The sequence below is a fragment of the Macaca thibetana genome, chromosome 6, assembly GCF_024542745.1.
Source record: "Macaca thibetana thibetana isolate TM-01 chromosome 6, ASM2454274v1, whole genome shotgun sequence".
In the NCBI taxonomy this organism is placed as follows: domain Eukaryota; kingdom Metazoa; phylum Chordata; class Mammalia; order Primates; family Cercopithecidae; genus Macaca; species Macaca thibetana.
The window spans coordinates 41,344,518-41,364,517 of NC_065583.1; the positions used below are offsets into that span (position 1 = coordinate 41,344,518).

The following is a 20,000-nucleotide window of genomic DNA, read 5'->3' on the forward strand; positions in this document are numbered from 1 at the left end:
TTCCGAGTAGCTAGGACTACAGGCGCCCATCACCACGCCCAGCTAATTTTTTGTATTTTTAGTAGCCAGGATAGTCTTGATCTCCTGACCTCGTGATCTGCCTGCCTTGGCCTCTCAAAGTGCTGGGATTACAGGCGTGAGCCACCGTGCCCGGCCTCCTCATATCTAAATGAAATTAAGTTAGAAATCAGTTACAAAAAGATAAAGGAAAAAAAAGTTTGGAAAATTTTTAAATGCACTTTTCAACAACTTGTGAATCAGAGGAGAAATCAGTAGAAATTAGAAAATTCTTAGAATAAATAAATGGTAATGAGAATATTATATATCAAAACCTGTAAGATACAAGTAGTACTTAGGAGGAAATTCGTAACAGTAGTGTTTACATTAGGAAACAAATAAGGCTGAAAATAAGGAAATAAGAAGTTAGAAAAATAGGCCGGGCGCGGTGGCTCACGCCTGTAATCCCAGCACTTTGGGAGGCCGAGATGGGCGGATCACGAGGTCAGGAGATCAAGACCATTCTGGCTAACAAGGTGAAACCCCGTCTCTACTAAAAATACAAGAAAAAAAAAAAACATAGCCGGGCGTAGTGGCGGGCGCCTGTAGTCCCAGCTACTTGGGAGGCTGAGGGAGGAGAATGGCGTGAACCCGGGAGGCGAAGCTTGCAGTGAGCCGAGATCGTGCCACTGCACTCCAGCCTGGGCGACTGAGCAAGACTCCATCTCAAAAAAAAAAAAAAAAAGAGATTAGAAAAACAGCAATAAACATAAAGAAAACAGAAAGAAGAAAATAAAGAGCAGAAATTAATTAAGTAGAGAAACATTCAGTACAGAAGATCAACAAAGCCAAAAGTTAGTTATTTAAAAAGACTAATAAAATAGCCTTGCCGGGCGCAGTGGCTCACGCCTGTAATCCCAGCACTTTGGGAGGCCGAGGCGGGTGGATCATGAGGTCAGGAGTTCAAGACCAGCCTGGCCAACATAGTGAAACCCTGTCTCTACTAAAAAATACAAAAATTAGCCAAGCGTGGTGGTGGGCGCCTGTAGTCCCAGCTACTTGGGAGGCTGAGGGAGGAGAATGGTGTGAACCCGGGAGACAGAGCTTGCAGTGAGCCGTGATAGCATCACTGCACTCCAGCCTGAGCAACAGAGTGAGACTCCGTCTCAAAAATAAATAAATAAATAAATAATAAATAATAAAAATTTTAAAAATAAAATAGCCTAACTTGCAAGAGTAACCAAGAATCAAAAACAGAGAGAAATAAGAAAACCATAACTAAATATGCTACAGATATTAAGCAGGTAAGAGTTATAATAACTTTATGTCAATAAATATGAAAAATTAGATAAAATCAATAGATTCCCAGAAAAATACAATTCACCAAAGATGGCTGAAGAAGAAATAAAGAGCCTGAAAATTTAAAAATTTGAATCAACTTAAACTTTCCACAAAGCAACCTCTAGGCCCCAATGGCTTCACCAGTGAATTCTTTGAGTCAATAGAAAACTGGATAATTGAATTGTGGTAGAGTTATACACTGGAGTGCTACCTAGCAATGAAAACAAACTATAGCTACATGCATCAACATGATTTTTGTTTGTTTGTTTGTTTGTTTGTTTTTGAGACAGTCTTGTTCTGTTGCCCAGGCTAGAGTGTGCAGTGGCGTGATCTTGGCTCACTGCAACCTCTGTCTCCCGGTTCAAGCTATTCTCCTGCCTCAGCCTCCCAAGTAGCTGGGATCACAGACATGTGCCACCATGCCAGGCTAATTTTTATATTTTTAGTAGAGACGAGGTTTTGCCATGTTGGCCAGGCTGGTCTGAAACTCCTGACCTCAAGTGATCCACCCACCTCGGCCTCCCAAAGTGCTGGGATTACAGGTGTGAGCCACCATGCCCAGCCCAAGATTTTTTTTTTCTTGCTTTTTTTTTTTGAGATAGAGTCTCACTATGTTGCCCAGGCTGGAATGCAGCGGTGCAATCTTGGCTCACTGCAACCTATGCCTCCCCGGTTCAAGTGATTCTTCTGCCTCAGCTTCCTCAGTAGCTGAGATTACAGGTGCGCGCCACCACACCTAGTTAATTTTTGTATTTTTAGTAGAGATGGGGTGTTACTGTGTTGGTCAGGCTGGTCTTGAACTCCTGATCTCGTGATCCAGGAGTGAGCCACTGCGCCCGGCTTTTCTTGTTTCTTTTTTTTTTTTTTTTTTTTTTTTTTTAATTTGAGACAGGTTCTTGCTCTGTTCCCAAGTCTGGAGTGCAGTGGCATGATCATGGCTCACTGCAGCCTCGACCTCCTGGGCTCAAGTGATCCTCCAGGCTCAAGTGATCGATCCTCCTGCCTCAACCTCCTGAGTAGCTGGGACCACAGGCATGCACCACCACACCTAGCTAATTTTTTTTGTTTTGTGTGTGTGTGGAAACAAGGTTTCACTCTGTTGTTCAAGCTGCTCTGGAACTCCTGGGCTCAAGCAATCCTCCCACCTCAGCCTCCCAAAGTGCTAGGACTACAGGCATGTGCCACCACACCCAGCCAAAAATTATTTTTATATGTGTAAAAAGCTATTTCAAACTGACAAATATTTATTCTGGAAAGACTGGTTTTTTTCTTTTTGCAAGCTGAAAAGAGTTCCCTGATGGCCCTTAGATTCTGTAAAAGAGAATCTGGGAGGACAGAAAGTTCAAAATGTGAAGCACTTCGTGGCTCAGGACCTTTTAATGAGTAGAGAGTGAATGGGGCCTGATCCGTCCCTCTGGCTCACCAGCCTTTCCTAAATGCACAGCAAACATGCTTGCTTCCTGCCACTCTCCACCCTCAGGTCAGGAGGTAACTGAGGTATTGGCAGCTGCCCTTCAGTCCTTCCCCAAGCCGACTGAGCATCTGGAAGTTAAGCCAAAGGCCAAAAGTGTCCTGACTTCCTGAATAAGCACCTGTGAACTAAGAGAAGACATGGTGAGGCCAAAGCAAGTGCTCAGGGGACATACTACTGCAAAGAACAGAGCAAAAAGAATGATAAGAGATAAGGAGCGCCCAGGAGATCTTGTTCAGGGCCAGCCAGTGAATTCCCCTTTCTCTCTCCAGTCCCCCAAATTTCCCATTGCAAGTGTCAGAGGCTCTTAGGTGCTTCTTTTTATTTGAGATGGAGTTTCGCTCATGTTGCCCAGGCCTGAGTGCAATGGTGCAATCTCGGCTCACTGCAACCTCTGCCTCCCGGGTTCAGGCAATCCTCGTCTCCAGTAGCTGAGATTACAGGTGTCCGCCACCACGCCCGCCTAATTTTTGTATTTTTAGTAGAGACAGGGTTTCACCATGTTGGCCAGGCTGATCTCGAACTCCTGACCTCAACTGATTCATCTGCCTCGGCCTCCCAAAGTGCCAGAATTACAGGCGTGAGCCACCGCACCCGGCCTGGCTCTTAGGCTCTTGGGCTTGGAGAAGCATGAAGATGAGGGTGTTCTATGGCCCAAAAGAGAGATTTTTGGTTTTGATTTTTTTTTTTTTTTTTTTTTTTTTTTGAGACGGAGTCTCACTCTGTCGCCCAGGCTGGAGTGCAGTGGCACAATCTTGGCTCACTGCAACCTCTGAAACTCCACCTCCCGGGTTCAAGTGATTCTCCTGCCTCAGCCTCTTACGGGCATGCACCACCACACCCAGCTAATTTTAGTATTTTTAGTAAAGACGGAGTTTCACTATGTTGGCCAGGCTGGTCTCAAACTCCTGAACTCAGGTGATCTACCCACCTCTGCCTCCCAAAGTGCTGGGATTACAGGCGTGAACCACTGTACCCGGCCCCAAAAGAGAGTTCAGCTTTTTAAGGGCAACCAGTTCCAGGCTTTTGTACATGCTGTGGCCTTGCTTAGAATATTTTCCTTCCATCTAGTCCTGGCTTGCTCCTTTAAAACGTTTTTTTTTAGAGACAGGATCTCACTATGTTGCCCAGGCTGGAGTGCAGTGGCTATTCACAGTCGTGATTATTGCACACTACAGCTTAAAGTCCTGGACTCTTGACTCAGCCTCCCTAGTAGCTGGGACTACAATTGTGTGCTGCTGTGCCCAGCTGCCTGGCTAGCTTCTATTCATTATTTGGATTTCAAATTATGGACCATTTCCTCGTAGAAATGGAACACCCACCACCCAACCACCACCACCCCACCTTCACCAACTCTCACCACTCCACCTTACTGTTCTCTAAGAAGAGGTTAGAAGCCCTGCTCCCATGCCATGCCCTGTTCTTCCCTTATCAGCACTATCCCACTCTAACAGTTGTCTGTTTATTTGTCTACTTTCCCACTGGGATTTAAGTTTCCTGAGGTCAGGGACCATGACTGTCTTACTATCTCTACCACCAAGATACTACATGACAGGTACTCAGAAAATGCTTGATATATGGATGAATAAAATAAAGGAATGGCAGAGAGGACAAGTGATAGAGATTTCCTCCACAAGTCTAGAGTGTGGTTCTCAGCAGCCTAAGAGAGGAGCCTTCCAAGAAAGGGAAAGGAACACTAGGCTTTCTCCTCCCTTCCTCTCCTTCCCACTCCTTCCCATTCTTTTGCCAGGGCACCGCCCCTCACAACATCCATCTCCACTTCTCATTTGGTGTGAGTTTGAGCTCTCTCTACTGACCAACCTTCAGAACCACAGGGAGCCAAGCCTAGGCACCCTTGCCAGTTATTCTTCGCTAGGAAGAGACCCTTCTATACCCCAGCACCCCCAGTCTAGGATTCCTAAGGGACTGGAGTAAGGAGAAAATAGGGCTGGTCAACACACTGGAGAGTTCCAAGTTCTAAGCCCACACCTCCCATCCTCAACATCAGGAGCACTTCCCTCACATCCTCACCTCATGCTGTTTCCTGGGGTCTCCACTCCCAGACTCCTACTCCAGCTAATTCACAGAAATGTTGATTTCTGGAGCCTTTGGCTGATACATCAGCTCTGACTGTGGAAGACAGATCCCAAGATGGATTGAGAATAGATAGAAAGACAGATAGTGAGAGACAACATAGAGGAAGGGACCCACTGACCGGACATAAACCCACAGTGAGACAAAACAAAGATCAGAGTTGAGAAAGACAGCCCACTTGAGCTGAAGCCTCAGCCCTTTCCACCCACATCAAGGGCCCCTGTCCTGTGAAGAAAGATTTCCTTCACCCCTTCGGTCTGCCTATGTGTCCATACACAGCTAAGGGAAGTGACTGTTGATCAGATCTGCAGGCTTAATGGAGATATTATTTAGGGACAGCTCCTGGACAAGAACGCTCTCCCAAACCCCGACACATTCTCCTGAGAGGACCCAGCCTGGCGCTCACATCTTCACTGTCACTTCCACTGAACGAGTGTTCTGGCTCCAGCCCCTTCTCAGGGATGCTTCTCTCCTCCTCTGGCATCAGCTCATCCAGCCAGAGGAGTTCCTGTGGTGAGAAGACCCTCTCCAGGGCCTTTCGGACCCCCACAAGGCCCAACAACTGCAGGAACAGAAACATGGCCCAGGCCTGTCAGCACCATCAGTAGGAACATTAATAATAACACTTCTTGAGCACTTCCTATGTGCTAGGCATTGTATATCAGTTTCACTGAATGCTAGCACATTCCTATGAGGTAGAATAATTATTCCCATCGTACAGAGAAGGAAACTGAGACCCCGAGTGATTAGTTACTTCCCAGAGGTCACACATCTGGGATATAGTAAGCAGATTGGTTCTACTGCGAAGCCTATGACTCTTAACTTCCTCAATAAGAACAAGGCCAGAAGCCACCTATGTTATCACCTCACTGAGTAATAAAAGTGTCACCATTTCCTCTACCAAGACCTTAGATTTCTTCTGGGTTTTATGTTCTTACCTGTGGCTGATCACTCCAAAGAGGTTGGGAAAAGAGGTGAATCAGGTATCCCAGGACTAGCCCATACATAGGTATCACTCTGCCATCTTTTTCTTTGTCTTAGGATTCCCAACCAGGGAGAGCCACAGCGAGTGAGAGGGGAGATTCTTCCTCTCGTGGAGGCCTTGGCCACCCTTCCAGGCTCAGAGTCTCCCAAAACCCTCCAGGACACAGCCCAACCCTGCCTCAGGTTACCATGAGGGGGAAGATGATGGCTGCAGGGGTAGACTTGATTATCCAAAGTAGCCCCAGACAGACAAGCTGGATGGCTGTGAAGAGATGGACCCTGGTCAGAGGCACATGCCTCAAGAGTAGCAGGTCTGGCTGGTGTTTTGCTGGCATCAACAACAGCTTCACTCTCTTAGTGAACTAGGGGAACGAGAGGAAGAGAAAAGCAGGGCACTCAGGTAGCCTGACAGGAGGGTGTTACTGATAGCTATCGTAGCCCAGCACTGGGAGCAGGCGGGAAGCATGGCAGCTGAGTCCCTGAGCCCAGGAGAGACAGAAAAAAGAGAGTAAGAGGGGAATTCTCAAGTGTAGACAGGAGATGCCAGCAGAAAAGAAAAAAGGAGTGGGGTTGCTAGGTAATTTTGTTCTTTTTTGTTTCTCTTTTTATTCTTTTTTTTTCTTTTGTTAGGTGATTTTAATGGGCTCACCTGAATGCTGCTAAGTGCTGCCACCCCCATATACAGGAAGATGCCATAGAGCACAGGCATTGGGATGAACTGGTAGAAAGAAGCAGAGAGTTAGCAAAGCTTACCTCTGCCGACCTCCCAGATGCCCCAGGATGCCTAGATGTCCTAGATCCCTCTAGCATCTAGCATCTAGGTCTGCCCAGGCCTTGCCTTTCCTTTCACACTTTTCTTTTTTTTTTTTTTTGAGACGGAGTCTCCCTCTGTCACCCAGGCTGGAGTGCAGTGGCCGGATCTCAGCTCACTGCAAGCTCCGCCTCCCGGGTTTACGCCATTCTCCTGCCTCAGCCTCCCGAGTGGCTGGGACTATAGGCGCCCACCACCTCGCCCAGCTAGTTTTTTGTATTTTTTAGTAGAGACGGGGTTTCACCGTATTAGCCAGGATGGTCTCGATCTCCTGACCTTGTGATCCACCCGTCTCGGCCTCCCAAAGTGCTGGGATTACAGGCTTGAGCCACCGCGCCCGGCCCCTTTCACACTTTTCATGCCTGATCTGATTGAATCCTCAAATCAATCAGATGAAGTAAATGTTATTATTGCCTCATTTTACAGATTGGGAAATTGAATTTCAGAGGAACTAAGTAACTTTGTCCATTACTTGACCTACCACTCCAATCTTATCTATCACATTTCCCTCTGTTCTTTATGCACCCACTATACTAACTGCTTTTCCTTCCCTCAACATGCCCAAGTTTGTGCCTACCCCTTGCAAAGCCTTTTACTTTGCTATTCCCTCCACCTAAAATGCTCTTCCTCCAGACTTTCTCATGACCAGTTTATTCTTATTACTCATGCCTCATCTCATGACACCCTGAAAGGTCTTCATTGACTTTTTAACTTCAGGCCCAATCTAAAGTAGCCCCTGGCACTCTTAATCATCTTATCTTCTTCTATTTTTCATAGAAGTTATCACTATCTAAAGTTATCCTATTTTCTTGTTTTAATTTTTTTTCTTTTTTTTTTTTTTTTTTTTTTTTTTGAGATGGAGTTTTGCTCTTTCACCCAGGCTGAAGTGAAGTGGCTTGATCTCAGCTCACTGCAACCTCTACCCACCAGGCTCAAGTGATTCTCATACCTCAGCCTCCCACGTAGCTGGGATTATAGGCACCTGCCACCACGCCCGGTTAACTTTTATATTTTTAGTAGAGACAGGGTTTTGCCATGTTGGCCAGGCTAGTCTCGAACTCCTGACCTCAGGTGATCCACCCGCCTCGGCCTCCCAAAGTGCTGGGATTATAGGCGTGAGCCACCATGCCTGGCCTCCTGTTTTAACTTTTAAAAATCTTTCTCTGGCCGGGTGCGGTGGCTCACGCCTGTAATCCCAGTACTTTGGGAGGCTGAGGTGGGCGGATCACGAGGTCAGGAGATCAAAACCATCCTGGCGAACACGGTGAAACCCCATCTCTACTAAAAATACAAAAAAATTAGCCGGGTGTGGTGGTGGGCGCCTGTAGTCCCAGCTTCTAGGGAGGCTGAGGCAGGAGAATGGCGTGAACCTGGGAGGCGGCGGAGCTTGCAGTGAGCCGAGATCGTGCCACTGCACTCCAGCCTGGGCGACAGAGCGAGACTCCGTCTCAAAAAAAAAAAAAAAAAAAAAAAAAAAAAAAAAAAAAAAAAAACCTTTCTCCTTTCACCAGATTGCAAGGTTGGAAAAATGATTTCTTTTGACTACCATTATATCCCCAGTACCTAGAACAGTGCTTGGTATATGGGTTTTTGTTTGTTTTTTGTTTCGGGTTTTCTGTTTTTTGGGTTTTTTTGTTTGTTTGTTTTCTTTTGTTTTTTGAGACAAGATCTCACTCTGCCCAGGCTGGAGTACAGTGTCACAAACCTGGCTCATTGCAGTCTAGACCTCCTGGGCTCAGTGATGCTCCCACCTTAGCCTCCCAAGTAGCTGGGACTACAGGTGCACACCACCACGCCCAGCTAACTTTTGTGTTTTTTGTAGAGATGGGATTTCGCCATGTTGCACAGGCTGGTCTCAAACTCCTGAGCTCAAGCAATCCGCCCACCTCGGCCTCCCAAAGTACTGGGATTACAGGTGTGAGCCACCACACCCAGCCTAGCATATGGTTTATGCTCTGTAAATGTCTGTGAATGAGAGTCACCCAGTTAGTAAGTGGCTGATCCAGTCCATCTGGCTCTTTCCGTACTCTACTCTCACCCAGCTTCCATGACCTTTCTCTTCCCTAACCTCTTGTCATCCTGCCAGTGACTCTTGTCTGACATTCTCCACACCCTCCTTGACTGCTTTGCTGTCTTGGCTTGTTAAGCCTTTCTGCTATTACTTGTTACTTAATTTTTGCTCGTGTGTGTGTTGCTGGTAGGGGCTTAGTTCCATATTTCTTTTCAATATTCCCCCGACCCCTACTTCTCCCACGTGCCTAGCAGTCTCGCATATGGCAAATATTCTATATACCTCTGGTGAAGGAGAAGTGAAGGCTTTTTGCCTCAGAGTTTTTCTGGGGTCCCTTTTTTTTTTTTTTTTTTTGAGACAGTCTTGCTCTTGTCATCCAGTGATCACCACTCACTGCACTCTCAAATGCCTGGGCTCAAGTGATCCTTCCACCTCAGGCACACACCACCATGCCCAGCTACCTTTTTTATTTTTTGTAGAGACAGGGTCTCCTTATGTTGCCCAAGTAGGTGTCAAACTTCTGCACTCAAGTGATCCTCCCACCTCAGCCTCCCAAAGTGCTGGAATTACAGGCATGAGCCACCGCACCTGGCCTGATCATACTCTTAGTCTGATCTTACTCTTAGTCTTACCTGATCATACTCTTAGTCTCAGGTTTGTTGATCTTTGTATGATCTTACCTGATCATACTCTTAGTCTCAGGTTTGTTGGGAGGCTACAGCAAGGGTAGCACTTAGACCCTAGGGGATGGTGGTGGCACACCCACACCTTGCTCCATTGGGTAAAAAGCCCATTGGATAAGAGTTTGGGTTCTCAGACAGATCTGAAAAACTGGCTCTTTTGATGGGCTCTTGCAAGTTACTTTGCCTCTTTAACCTTCGGCTGCCTCATTTGTAAGGTACATATTCCTTTCAGGGTTAATGTGAGGATTAAATGAGACCATGTATGGAGAATACTTAACAGAGCACCTGGCACACTGTAAGTGTTCAACTAGTGTCAGTTCTTGCTGTGCTCCTATTATTACTGCACTGACCCTGATCCTGGCTTGTATAACAAAGGTACCTTGAGCACAGGTGCCAGGAAGATGGAGGCTCCTGTAAGGATGAACACCACCAGGCCTGTCAGCCTCTGCTCCCTGTGGGGAGAGGGAAGAGTTAGGTGAGGTCTGGGAGAGTCCCTGGGGTACCCAGACTGGAGATCCTGGCTGAACACCAGTACAGACCCTAGCAGCAAGAGGAAACTAGAGGAATACCCCAGTAGGTCACCTGGAGGGATGAGCCCTTAGCTTGATGTGAAAAATTGGTGGAGAGGAAGGGGCAGAGCACTTCAAGGTAAGAGTCCCAGACCTCTCCATCAATTCAAGTTCACAGTTGCTCTTCATTTTTATTTTGATGGAAAATTAGCAATGTTTACACTGCCATAAAGACTTACATTTCAGGCCGGGCACGGTGGCTCAAGCCTGTAATCCCAGCACTTTGGGAGGCCGAGACGGGCGGATCACGAGTTCAGGAGATCAAGACCATCCTGGCTAACACGGTGAAACCCCGTCTCTACTAAAATACAAAAAAAATTAGCCGGGCGAGGTGGCGGGCGCCTGTAGTCCCAGCTACTCGGGAGGCTGAGGCAGGAGAATGGCGTGAACCCGGGAGGCGGGGCTTGCAGTGAGCTGAGATCCGGCCACTGCACACCAGCCTGGGCAACAGAGCCAGACTCCGTCTCAAAAAAAAAAAAAAAAAAAAAAAAAAAAAAAAAAAAAAAGACTTACATTTCACAATTTATAAAGTTGATTTCATATACTTTAGATACTTAGACTGTGTTTCCAACGGTTCCAAAATTGTTTTTATGATGGATTCCTTTGTAACTTCTACATTGAGTGAGGATTATTAGGTGGCACCTGACCCTCCACTTCAGCCCTGGCTGCCTCTACCTTTGCATTGATGATGCTCCTCTTGAGGGCCCTCCCAGTCCCCATGGCTGAGAGAAGAGAGGGGAAGATCTGACTTACCCATCTCAGAGCCCAGAACTCACTCATTGTGCCACTGCAGTGCTTGTAGGACACCAGTTTAGAATTAAAGCTGCCCAAATAACTCTGCCATGTTCCCCATTGCCCTACCTTGCAGCCCACCTCTTACTCCGCTTCCTAAATACTGCCCTTACCTGATACCCAGGAAGTTGGGGAGCTCCCCAGGGGCACAGGCTCTGCTCTCTCTCCGAAGACTGTCCATGTGAGCCAGGGAGATGACAGTGGCTGAGACATACCAAGGCAGTCCAAGCACTGATGTGAGTAGCATCAGCACAGCCACACAGAAGAGGTCCAGGTGGAAGCCAGCTCCCTTCTGCAGGTAGTGGTGGGGGCAATGAGGATGAAGCTAGCCCAGGCCCTGGCCCTCTGTCCTCTGAGGTAGGATGGGGGAGCGTAGACTACCCTGGAGCTTCTGTCCCTTGGTCTAGGGCCTTGCCCAGCAGTCCTTACCTGCAGTCTGTATTCCACGCGGTTGAGGATGACCGCTGTGATCTGTTGGTCCATGAAGATGAGGATAGACAGCAGCAGGGCAGGCAGGGCAGCTGCCACACTCCACCACCACGGGTTGGTTCCAAAAGGTGACACCAGCCAGCCACGCCCAGGGAGTGTGGGCTGGGGGAGGGCATTTCATGGACAGGTTGGAGAGGGTCTCCCAAGAGCATCTCACCTGCACACCTCAACCTTGGCATTCTTCCACAACCTGCTCCCACCCCAAGACACTAGATGCTAGTGGGGTGTGTGTGCACAGCTGGTTCAAAGCATCACAGTGCCTTAAAAGACAGCAGATGGAAGGAGACCAGCCCTGAGGTCAGGCTGGAACCAGGGGCTCTGGACTTTGGTTCAGGGTCCCTCCCTCCCTGGAAGAGAAGGAGGTGGCAGATGTGGCCTGCACACACTTCTTGATGTACAGAGCCCTGCTCCCTAGAGATCCCTCTTCCCCTATCCTGGGTGGGGCAACTCAGGCTCAGACCTGCCTTGATCTGAGGCAGGGACAGAGCTGGGTGTGTCTGCGTCAGCTCTGATTACAAGCATATGTGTAGGGGAGGGGGCCCCAGTTGCTGCCCCAGTTGGAGTCCTCCCTGCTCTCCTGTCTTGGAGGAATTCGGAGAGGAGGTCTCCAAATGCACAGGCAAAGTCTAGAAATCAGTGCTAAGCCTTGTCTACACACTGTCATGCCCTGGAAAGGGAGTTCCAGCTTTCCTGGATCAGAGTAGGCAATAAGGGGTGCAAAGAAGAGAGTGAGGAGTAGTGGGGTGGGCAGGGCCATGCCAAGGGTGGGGCAATCCCATAACAATAATAGCTAACATTTATTGAGGACTTGGTATGTGCCAGGCATGTGGTAAGTGCTTTCCATTGTGATCTTCTGTAAACTCAAAACAATCTACGGAATAGGAACTATTGTCATTTTATTATTTCCATTTTATAGATGAAGAAATTGAGGCTTAGAAATGTGCATTAACGGCCGGGCGCGGTGGCTTACGCCTGTAATCCCAGCACTTTGGGAGGCCGAGGCGGGCGGATCACAAGGTCAGGAGATCGAGACCACGGTGAAACCCTGTCTCTACTAAAAATACAAAAAATTAGCCGGGCGCGGTGGCGGGCGCCTGTAGTCCCAGCTACTCAGGAGGCTGAGGCAGGAGAATGGCGTAAACCCAGGAGGCGGAGCATGCAGTGAGCCGAGATCGCGCCACTGCACTCCAGCCTGGGCGACAGAGCGAGACTCCGTCAAAAAAAAAAAAAAAAAAAAAAATGTGCATTAACTTGCCTGATGCATAGCTGGGAAGTGGAAGAACTAGAACTCAAACCCAGGGCTGGCTGATCAGAACCCATTCTCTTAACCCATACCCTATAATAATAGCTACCGTGTATTCTCTGTACTCACGTGTCTGCTGCAGTACTTCACTGAATCCTCACGACAACCCTGTGAGGCCGTTATTATTACTATCTCTAGTTTATGAGTGAAGAAAGAAGCTTAGAGAAGAGAAGTGTGGGAATTATGCATTTTCCTTTCCCATGGTCTGCTGGCCCTGCTTTCCCCTATGGCCCCCCAACCCTATTCCCTGGCTCTCACCTTGAACTCTCTGGGCACCATGAGCTTTGGTGTGGCTAGGCCCAGGAAAGCATCAAGGCCACAGCCCAGCAGGATGGCCAGGACTGAGGAGAAGTCGCTGAGCCCTTTGCGCACCTGGCACACAGTGGACACTCAGTCAGGTCCAGACCTGCCATCCCTCTTTTTCCATACCACTTCCCACTTACAGATAGGACCCAAAGCTTAGAGTCAGGCCTCTCCCACAAAAAGAAAGGTGACACTCACCACAGAGGGGAAGAAGCGGCTGGTCTTTACACACTTGAGGGCCATAGCAAAGAAGAAAGAAGTAAGGAAGAGGAGAAGGGAGAAGAAGGCAATGTCTGGGACTGTATGACAGCCAGGGCCACGAGGCTGGCCTCCCTGCTGGGTACACTCAGGTGGCGGCAGCAAGGATGCATTGATCAGGCCTAGGTCCTGTACACAGGAGGGTCGAGGTGGGGTTACAGGCAATGGAGTAAATGTCCTGCTCTCCCAGACCCACTTCAAAGGAGGAGGGACCCACAGAGATACCAAAGGCCCAGGATGGGAAGTTCCCAGCTGTAGGAAATGGCTAAGCCACACTCACCTATGAAGGTTTCCTTAACCTATGGGTAGGAAGAGCTAGGAACCACCGACTGCCTTGGTCTCCACCCTTTCCTTCCTAGAACCTCCCAGGAGCAGTCCCTCACCATGCTTACGATGTCATCTCTGTCTTTTGGCCTTGTCCTTATCCATTGAGAGTCATTTCCTGGGAAGCAGAGAATAATTCAGATGTATGTTCCCTCCCCTGGGAGCCTTCTCCAGCCCCATAAAATTCTAATCTGATGGGTCCAGCTGAACCAGAGTTCTTAATTGTGACTCATCTGTCTGCTGACTCTATCACTACCAAGTGTGTACTGCTCAGGACATTGTCTCATGCCCTCATCCTCTCAAATTCTCTACCCATCTGCATCCCGTGTACCAAGCACTGGACCTGGCCACAGCAAATGCTCGGCAAATGTTGACAGAATAAAGAAGTATACAAATCTGTGTGTTTCCACCAGGGCTAGAACTGGTCTTGTTCATGCCTAGCACTGATAGAAGAACATGTAGAGAGGCCATTTCTTCCCAGTCCTGGTGTTGCCTTCCATGTGGAGGGATATATGCAAGTGTAATACTCTAAGCCTCTCTCCACCTGGCCGGCCACTCTCACCCAGAAGAGCAGTGATATATTTGATTGGTGATTTCAGGAAATGAAGCTGGGCATACCTGGCCCTGCTCCTTTCTCTCCCCTCACTCGAGTATAAGCTGCCTGTTTGATGTATGTGTTTAGCTCTGCTTCCCTGGGGCAAGATAGTCTCAAACCAGTGCTTCCATGACTGGTGGGTAAGTCTATTCAATTTTGGCTTCATTATTAGGAAGCCCATTCACCCATAGATATAACCCATGTTCCTCTATCAGTGTTGTTAGAAAGGAAGACGATATTGGGCCTTCTGTTGTCTTACTTCTCAATTGATTCAGAACCAGAGTGGAAATAGTACTGCCAGTTATTGGGTAAGTATGCAGCATTTTGCTGAACTTAACCAGGGGGGATAGTAAGGGTGCAACCCCTCCCCTTCCCTACATCCTTCTTCACCTGACCAAGGTCTCTGTTTCCCTTACCCACCTCCTGGGCCTGGGTATTGGCAGAGGCACCCGTAGGTAGAGGACCCAGGCTTCTGGATAGGATAGGTATGGGTCAAGTTCAGCATTTTGCCCACAGCATCGTAGATGAAGATGAGGCTGATGAGGGCACAGAAACCTTCCTCAGTGAAGCGGGTGAAGTAGCGCACCAGAACACTGGCCTCTGTGGCCACCAGCACCAGGCAAAAGGTAGCCACCCAGATGCCCACCCATAGGCGGAAGGGCAGGTAGTCCAGGCTGTAATCTCTGTGGGGATGAGAGACAGGAAGGCTTAGCAGGGCTGTCTGCTTCCCACTAAACCCAGGTCAGGTATCCCTCAACCCAAACAGATAGCTCCCACCCTCTCCTATTCACCCAGCCAGGAGCAGACTGACCATGGCACTAGTGAGGATCTGGTGATGGGGGTAGCTCTCCTACCTGCTGAAAGAGAAGAGCAGGCGCTCAAAGACCAGCACCGGCCCAGTGCTGCTCAGGATGGTGAGGGGCTGGCCTGCCATCAGGCAGAAGGCAGCTCCTGCCACTGCTGTGCCCAGGAAACTTTCCAGCACTCCCTGAAAGCCAACAGGGGCTCAGCAGAGGACCCTGAAGTCCTCAGGACAGGAGCCCAAGCTTTGGGAGAGCCTCCTTAACTTACCCATAGTCCCAGGGGAAGGGAAGGACTAGGAGACACCAAGGCTTGTGCCTGCCCCCTGGGCCCTACCCACCTGGGCACCATCAGTGGCATCTCCCAGCAGACCCCCGAAAGTGATGGCGTTAGTGACAGTGGCCAGGTAAATGTAGAGTACCGCCGAGAAGCATTGGAGATGCAGCGCGTCCAAGAAATCGCTGGGGTACCATGGGGCCTTCCTGCGCACGTCCTGGATAAGGCCCCCAAACAGCCTCCCGCCCGAGGGTCGTCAGTGATCCAGGTTTTCACACTCCACACCCACATCCCCGCTACTTTCCCTGTGGCCGGGTGAGCCCCTCCCACAGTGAGCACACACCTCAGTTTCCCTGTGACTCCTCCCCTCCCCAGGTCACCTACCCTTGCTTCCTCCCAGCTCGCCTCACCTGCCAGTCCGCTGCAACTCCTGGCTGGGTGCGTGCAGCCCATGGCGGTGCCTGTCCTCAGCCGAGGTCAGGCGCGGGCCGGAGGGACCTCTGATCTCCCGCTGTTGCGAGGGAAGCCTGAGGAGTAGGGGAACCCGAGGTTGGCTAAGGATCTCCAACCGGTCCGGACTCGGCCCAGAGCTGGTGGCGCCCTGCCCCCTGGCGGCTGCTCTTGTCTCTGCTGGCGAGGGGACCATGGCGACACAGGGGCCTCAAGAAGGTCCAGGTCATATTGCGACCTGTAGAAAGCCAGGCTGGGGCAGGGAAGGTTTTGTTCAGGTCTCTTAGCGAGAGAAGTCCAGCAGAACTCCGAGTTAGGTCTGCCTGACTCCAAATCCAAAGATAGGTCCCTATCTCTTTCCTGGGACCTCACCCCCCGTCAACAATGGAATCAGACCCAGGGCCTATGGGCAGGAATCTGTATGGGATGATAGCTCCCAGGTACCTTTTGTGCTGAGATGGCAGACATTTGGGCGGGGGAATCCGGGCTGTTGGGTCCCACCGACCCGGGGGAAGCACTGTCACCTCCTCTAGGAACGCATCCAGGGCTGCCAGAAGGTCATGAAGGTTGCTGGCCCGACGAACTGACCACTGGAATTGCTGAGGATGGGGACACAGAATGGGTGGTAAGTGCAAATCTGGTCTCTTACATGCATTTTCATAGTGTCAAAACTAGACACAAGTCACAGAGGCAGACAAGTCATTCACACATTCCTTTATGCATGCATTAATTCATTCATTCAGTGGGTATCTATTGAATGCCTATAGTGTGCCAGCACTCAGCCAGTAATGGGGCTGCACTAGGAGACAAGGAAACTTCAGTCTCATTGCTCACTCTGCCTCATTGCTGTACTTAGGCACACATACCGAGTCCACATACTCACACAAACCCATGCATGCATGCATGTGTGCACATACACACAGGCATGTGCGCGTGAGTGCGTGCACGCGTGCGCGCACACACACACACACCTGCTTAGCTTACCGGGTCACTGAGGAGGACAGCTGCTGCCCGTCCCATCTCATGGTAGCCCTTTCCCAGCATAGGGGGGCCCAGGAGAAGGCAGAAAAACCTGAGGAAGGAACCAGGCCCCAGAGATTCACAGGCTGCTTTCCCACAGGGCAGCCCTGGCCTCTGATGCTCAGCTCTGACCTATCATCTCCCATAAACACACTCATTTGCACACCTACCATGCAGTTCTGACCCCTACTCTCTCCCCAGACCCCTGAGCACCATCCTCCCCACAGCCTTAGAGAATCAGATTGAGACCTTCCTTCCCCTCCCCAGTAAAGACCCTTCTGGGCTCTGGGATCCCAGACTCCCACTCACTCCCAAGTAGCCTTACCTGCTTGGGAGGGACACCTCAGTAAGGGACCCCAGTACCACAGGATCCCGCAGTCGAACAAAGGCTCCCAGTGGCTGTGCCAGGAAGCCCAGCTCCCCTGCCAGCACAGTCCCTGCCTCGGCTCCTGGAGGCAGCTTCTGTCTCAGGGGGTTCTGATACTGGATGGGGGTTCAAGGAGACACAGAGTATGAAAGGTTATTTGGGGAGGATAAGATCTCAACTGATGAGAAATCCAGTGGAGAGTAGACTTTTGTTAATTTCTAACCCCTCTCCCAGCCACTGGAAAGGGACCCCAAGGAAGGGCCACAAACCTGTTCCCTCAGGGGGGCTTCCTCATTGTCAGAAGCCTTTCTTGGATGAGTAGAGCCTACAAAACAGGATTATGCAGTGATTAAGACCACAGGCTTTGGGGTGGATCCACCAGGATTCCCTAATTACTTTTGCCACTGACAAGCTGTAAGAATTAGAGTACACCCTTCTCCACTCTGAGCCTCAGTTTTTTCATCACTAAAATGGGGATAATTGTGGTACTATTTACAGGGTGGTTGTGAAGATCAAATGAAATACTGCGTGTAAAGCTCTTGGCATAGTGCCTGCCAAGTACATCTCTTCACAGAGCTCTCTTACGATTCTAGCCCCCTGAATCTTCTCCCCACAACATTACCACAAGTTTCCTCTTGATCATGAGTCCTGGCTTGGAGCCTGAACTAAGCCTGGGCTACTTCTAGCCCTGGAAGGTGCAGGGGAGATCTGAGACCCTGCCACACCAGGGTCTTGGTCCTGGGCCCAGGGAGGGGCTCTCACCCCAGCAGGGCCTGGTGCCTGTGGTCTGGTTGTAATGCTGGGGTCTCTGCAGCAGCAAGGCCTGCAGCTGCCCTCTCAGCTCTGGGCTCAGCGACTCCACCCTGGTCACCTGCTCTGGAGAACGGATTGGGGGTTATCTCCTTCCTGAGAGTTCCCTGCCCCACACTCTTCCCCTTCTCCCTCTGCCCAGACCCCTTTCCCTTCTGGGAGTCTCAGAATGCCAGGGCCAATGAACTTGCTCCTCCACCCTGCTTTTCCATGTCCACCTGTGACAAGGGTAGGCAATCCTAGGAGGGGTAGAGGTGGGCTCTGGAAGATTCCAAGACTTTGGAGGGGAAATCCTGGGGAAAAGGCATGGCTACCCAGGCCCTTCCTGCAAAGGCTCCCAGCCTACCCACAAGCTCCAGGAGGCTCTGAGCTGGGCAGTCCAGCAGTACAAGGCCCTCGGCCAGCAGGCTGCGGAGCTTCTGGAGGCTGGGCAGTGCCAGGGTGGGCACATGAGGGGCACTCCACCGGCCTGCAGCCACCTCCAACTTCTCCTCAAACAGTACCCACCTGTGATGAAGGTGGGTAGAGGTAGACAGTGTTATTGGGGGCATTTCTCCCATGTCCAGGAGCAGAGATGCAGAGGAGCTAGGGAAGGCAAGGCAATGAGGGTGTCCTGGGCCCAGTGGTGTGAAGTATTCCCCCCACCCCGGCAGTCACCCTTCATCTTGGGTCTTGGGGATCTCAAAACTAGACTGCAGAAGAGGCTGGGCATCATGGAAGGTAAGACCCTGAAATAAGGGAACACAGCTGGGAAAATCCTAATTTGGGGCAGCCCCACAAGAAGCACTGGGGGGCATATAGGAGGCTCCAGCTGGGGAAGGGGAAGGATCCCACAGAACTGGCCTGCATCCAACTTACCTGCCTGTCTCTCTCCACTCCAGTGCCTGGGGCCAGCCCAGCAGCTCATTCAGCTGAATGAAGAGCAGAGGGTCTTTGCGTACTCCCAGTTCCTTGCTCTCTGTGTCTGAGGGGCCATCAGGGCTGGGGCCGGTGCCAGGGCCAGGGTTGCTGTCCAGCTCCCCTGAAGGAATATTTCTAGGAGCACTGGAGGCTTCAAACTCCTCCTGGCCTGGCAGCTTCATTTCCATGAGGCTTGCACAGAATCTCGGAACCAGTACCGTCTGAGGTTCTGAAGCCAGGGGCCCTCTGACTGGCTGCATTTATAATGCATCCCCCACTGCAGCACAACACAAACAGAACAAGGCCTGCTGACTCTAGAGCCTACCGGTCATCTACTCTCCTACTTGCTTCCCCCACCCCCTGCTGGCATAAGAGTATTTGTAAGACCAGCCTGGCCTTTCCCAGACTCTCCAGAAATGCCCAACCTGGGGCCAAAATGTGTATGTGCATTTCCTGTGTTATCAGGTCTGATCCCACTGTGTTTTATGTAAAGAAACAGGAGTAAATGATTGGCCTGGGCCTGAGGACTTGGTACCTCCAGATTTTGCTGCCCCCTCACTTGTATCAAATATAAACACCAAACACCCAGGACTGTTTTGGGTGTCACCAACACACCCCTGGGGCCACAGACACACCCATTTGGACAAACAGGGACCTAATAAATAATTGAGTCTATGGAAGCCAGACAGGGTAAGGGAGATAGCAGGCAGAGGCCCTGCCCATTAAATGGGATAATAATGGAAGACCTAGTGCCTGAGTCTTAAATTCTTTTCTTTTTCTTTTTCCTTTTCTTTTTTTTTTTTTTTTTTTTTTTTTTTTTTTTTTTTTTTTTGAGACAGGGTCTCTCTCTCTCACCCAGTCTGGAGTGTAGTGGCACAATCACAGCTCACTGCACCTTTGACCTCCTAGGCTCAAGTGATCCTCCCACCTCAGCCTCCAAGGTAGTTGGGGCTACAGGTGCACGCCACCACACCCAGCTAATAAGTCTTTTATTTTATTTTTGAGATGGCGTCTCCCTATGTCGCCTGGCCTGGAGTGCAGTGGTGTGATCTCAGCTCACTGCAACCTTCACCTCTCGGGTTCAAGTGATTCTCCTGCCTCAGCTTCCCAAGTAGCTGGGATTACAGACATGTGCAACCACACCTGGCTGATTTTTATATTTTTAGTAGAGACAGGGTTTCACCATGTTGGCCAGGCTGGTCTCAAAAACTCCTGACCTCAGGTGATGCACCCGCCTTGGCCTCCCAAAGTGCTGGGATTACAAGTGTAAGCCACTGTGCCTGGCTGCCCAGCTAATGAGTCTTAAATTCTTTTGTCCAACAACACCTTGAAATTCCCCAATTTAGCTGTG

At 50.0% G+C, this 20,000-nt stretch overlaps 2 protein-coding genes across 8 annotated transcripts in view; one reads left to right on the forward strand and one right to left on the reverse strand.

Moving 5' to 3' along the window:
- PFDN1 (prefoldin subunit 1) overlaps positions 1-20,000 on the forward strand; it is a 381,910-nt gene that overhangs the window by 245,834 nt on the left and 116,076 nt on the right. The gene's annotated exons all lie outside the window — the stretch shown is intronic.
- Positions 2,697-18,982, reverse strand: SLC4A9 (solute carrier family 4 member 9). 6 transcript variants are annotated; one of them, XM_050794980.1, is made up of 22 exons: positions 18,608-18,982; positions 18,096-18,256; positions 17,702-17,815; positions 17,209-17,264; positions 16,898-17,055; positions 16,537-16,624; positions 15,997-16,151; positions 15,513-15,629; positions 15,167-15,341; positions 14,880-15,013; positions 14,446-14,708; positions 13,499-13,548; positions 13,047-13,235; positions 12,804-12,917; positions 11,183-11,344; positions 10,867-11,045; positions 9,772-9,844; positions 6,537-6,605; positions 6,076-6,249; positions 5,310-5,465; positions 4,841-4,939; positions 2,697-2,937 (listed from the first exon to the last, which is right to left on the reverse strand). In XM_050794980.1, exons 1-21 carry the CDS (start codon positions 18,907-18,909, stop codon positions 4,886-4,888), a joined length of 2,943 nt encoding a protein of 980 aa, XP_050650937.1. In that variant the 5' UTR covers positions 18,910-18,982; the 3' UTR covers positions 2,697-2,937; positions 4,841-4,885. The 6 variants fall into 6 exon arrangements, 3 of the variants coding, with proteins under 3 accessions (XP_050650937.1, XP_050650936.1, XP_050650935.1); XM_050794979.1 differs by having other exon boundaries at positions 2,697-2,930; positions 13,490-13,548; XM_050794978.1 differs by having other exon boundaries at positions 13,490-13,548.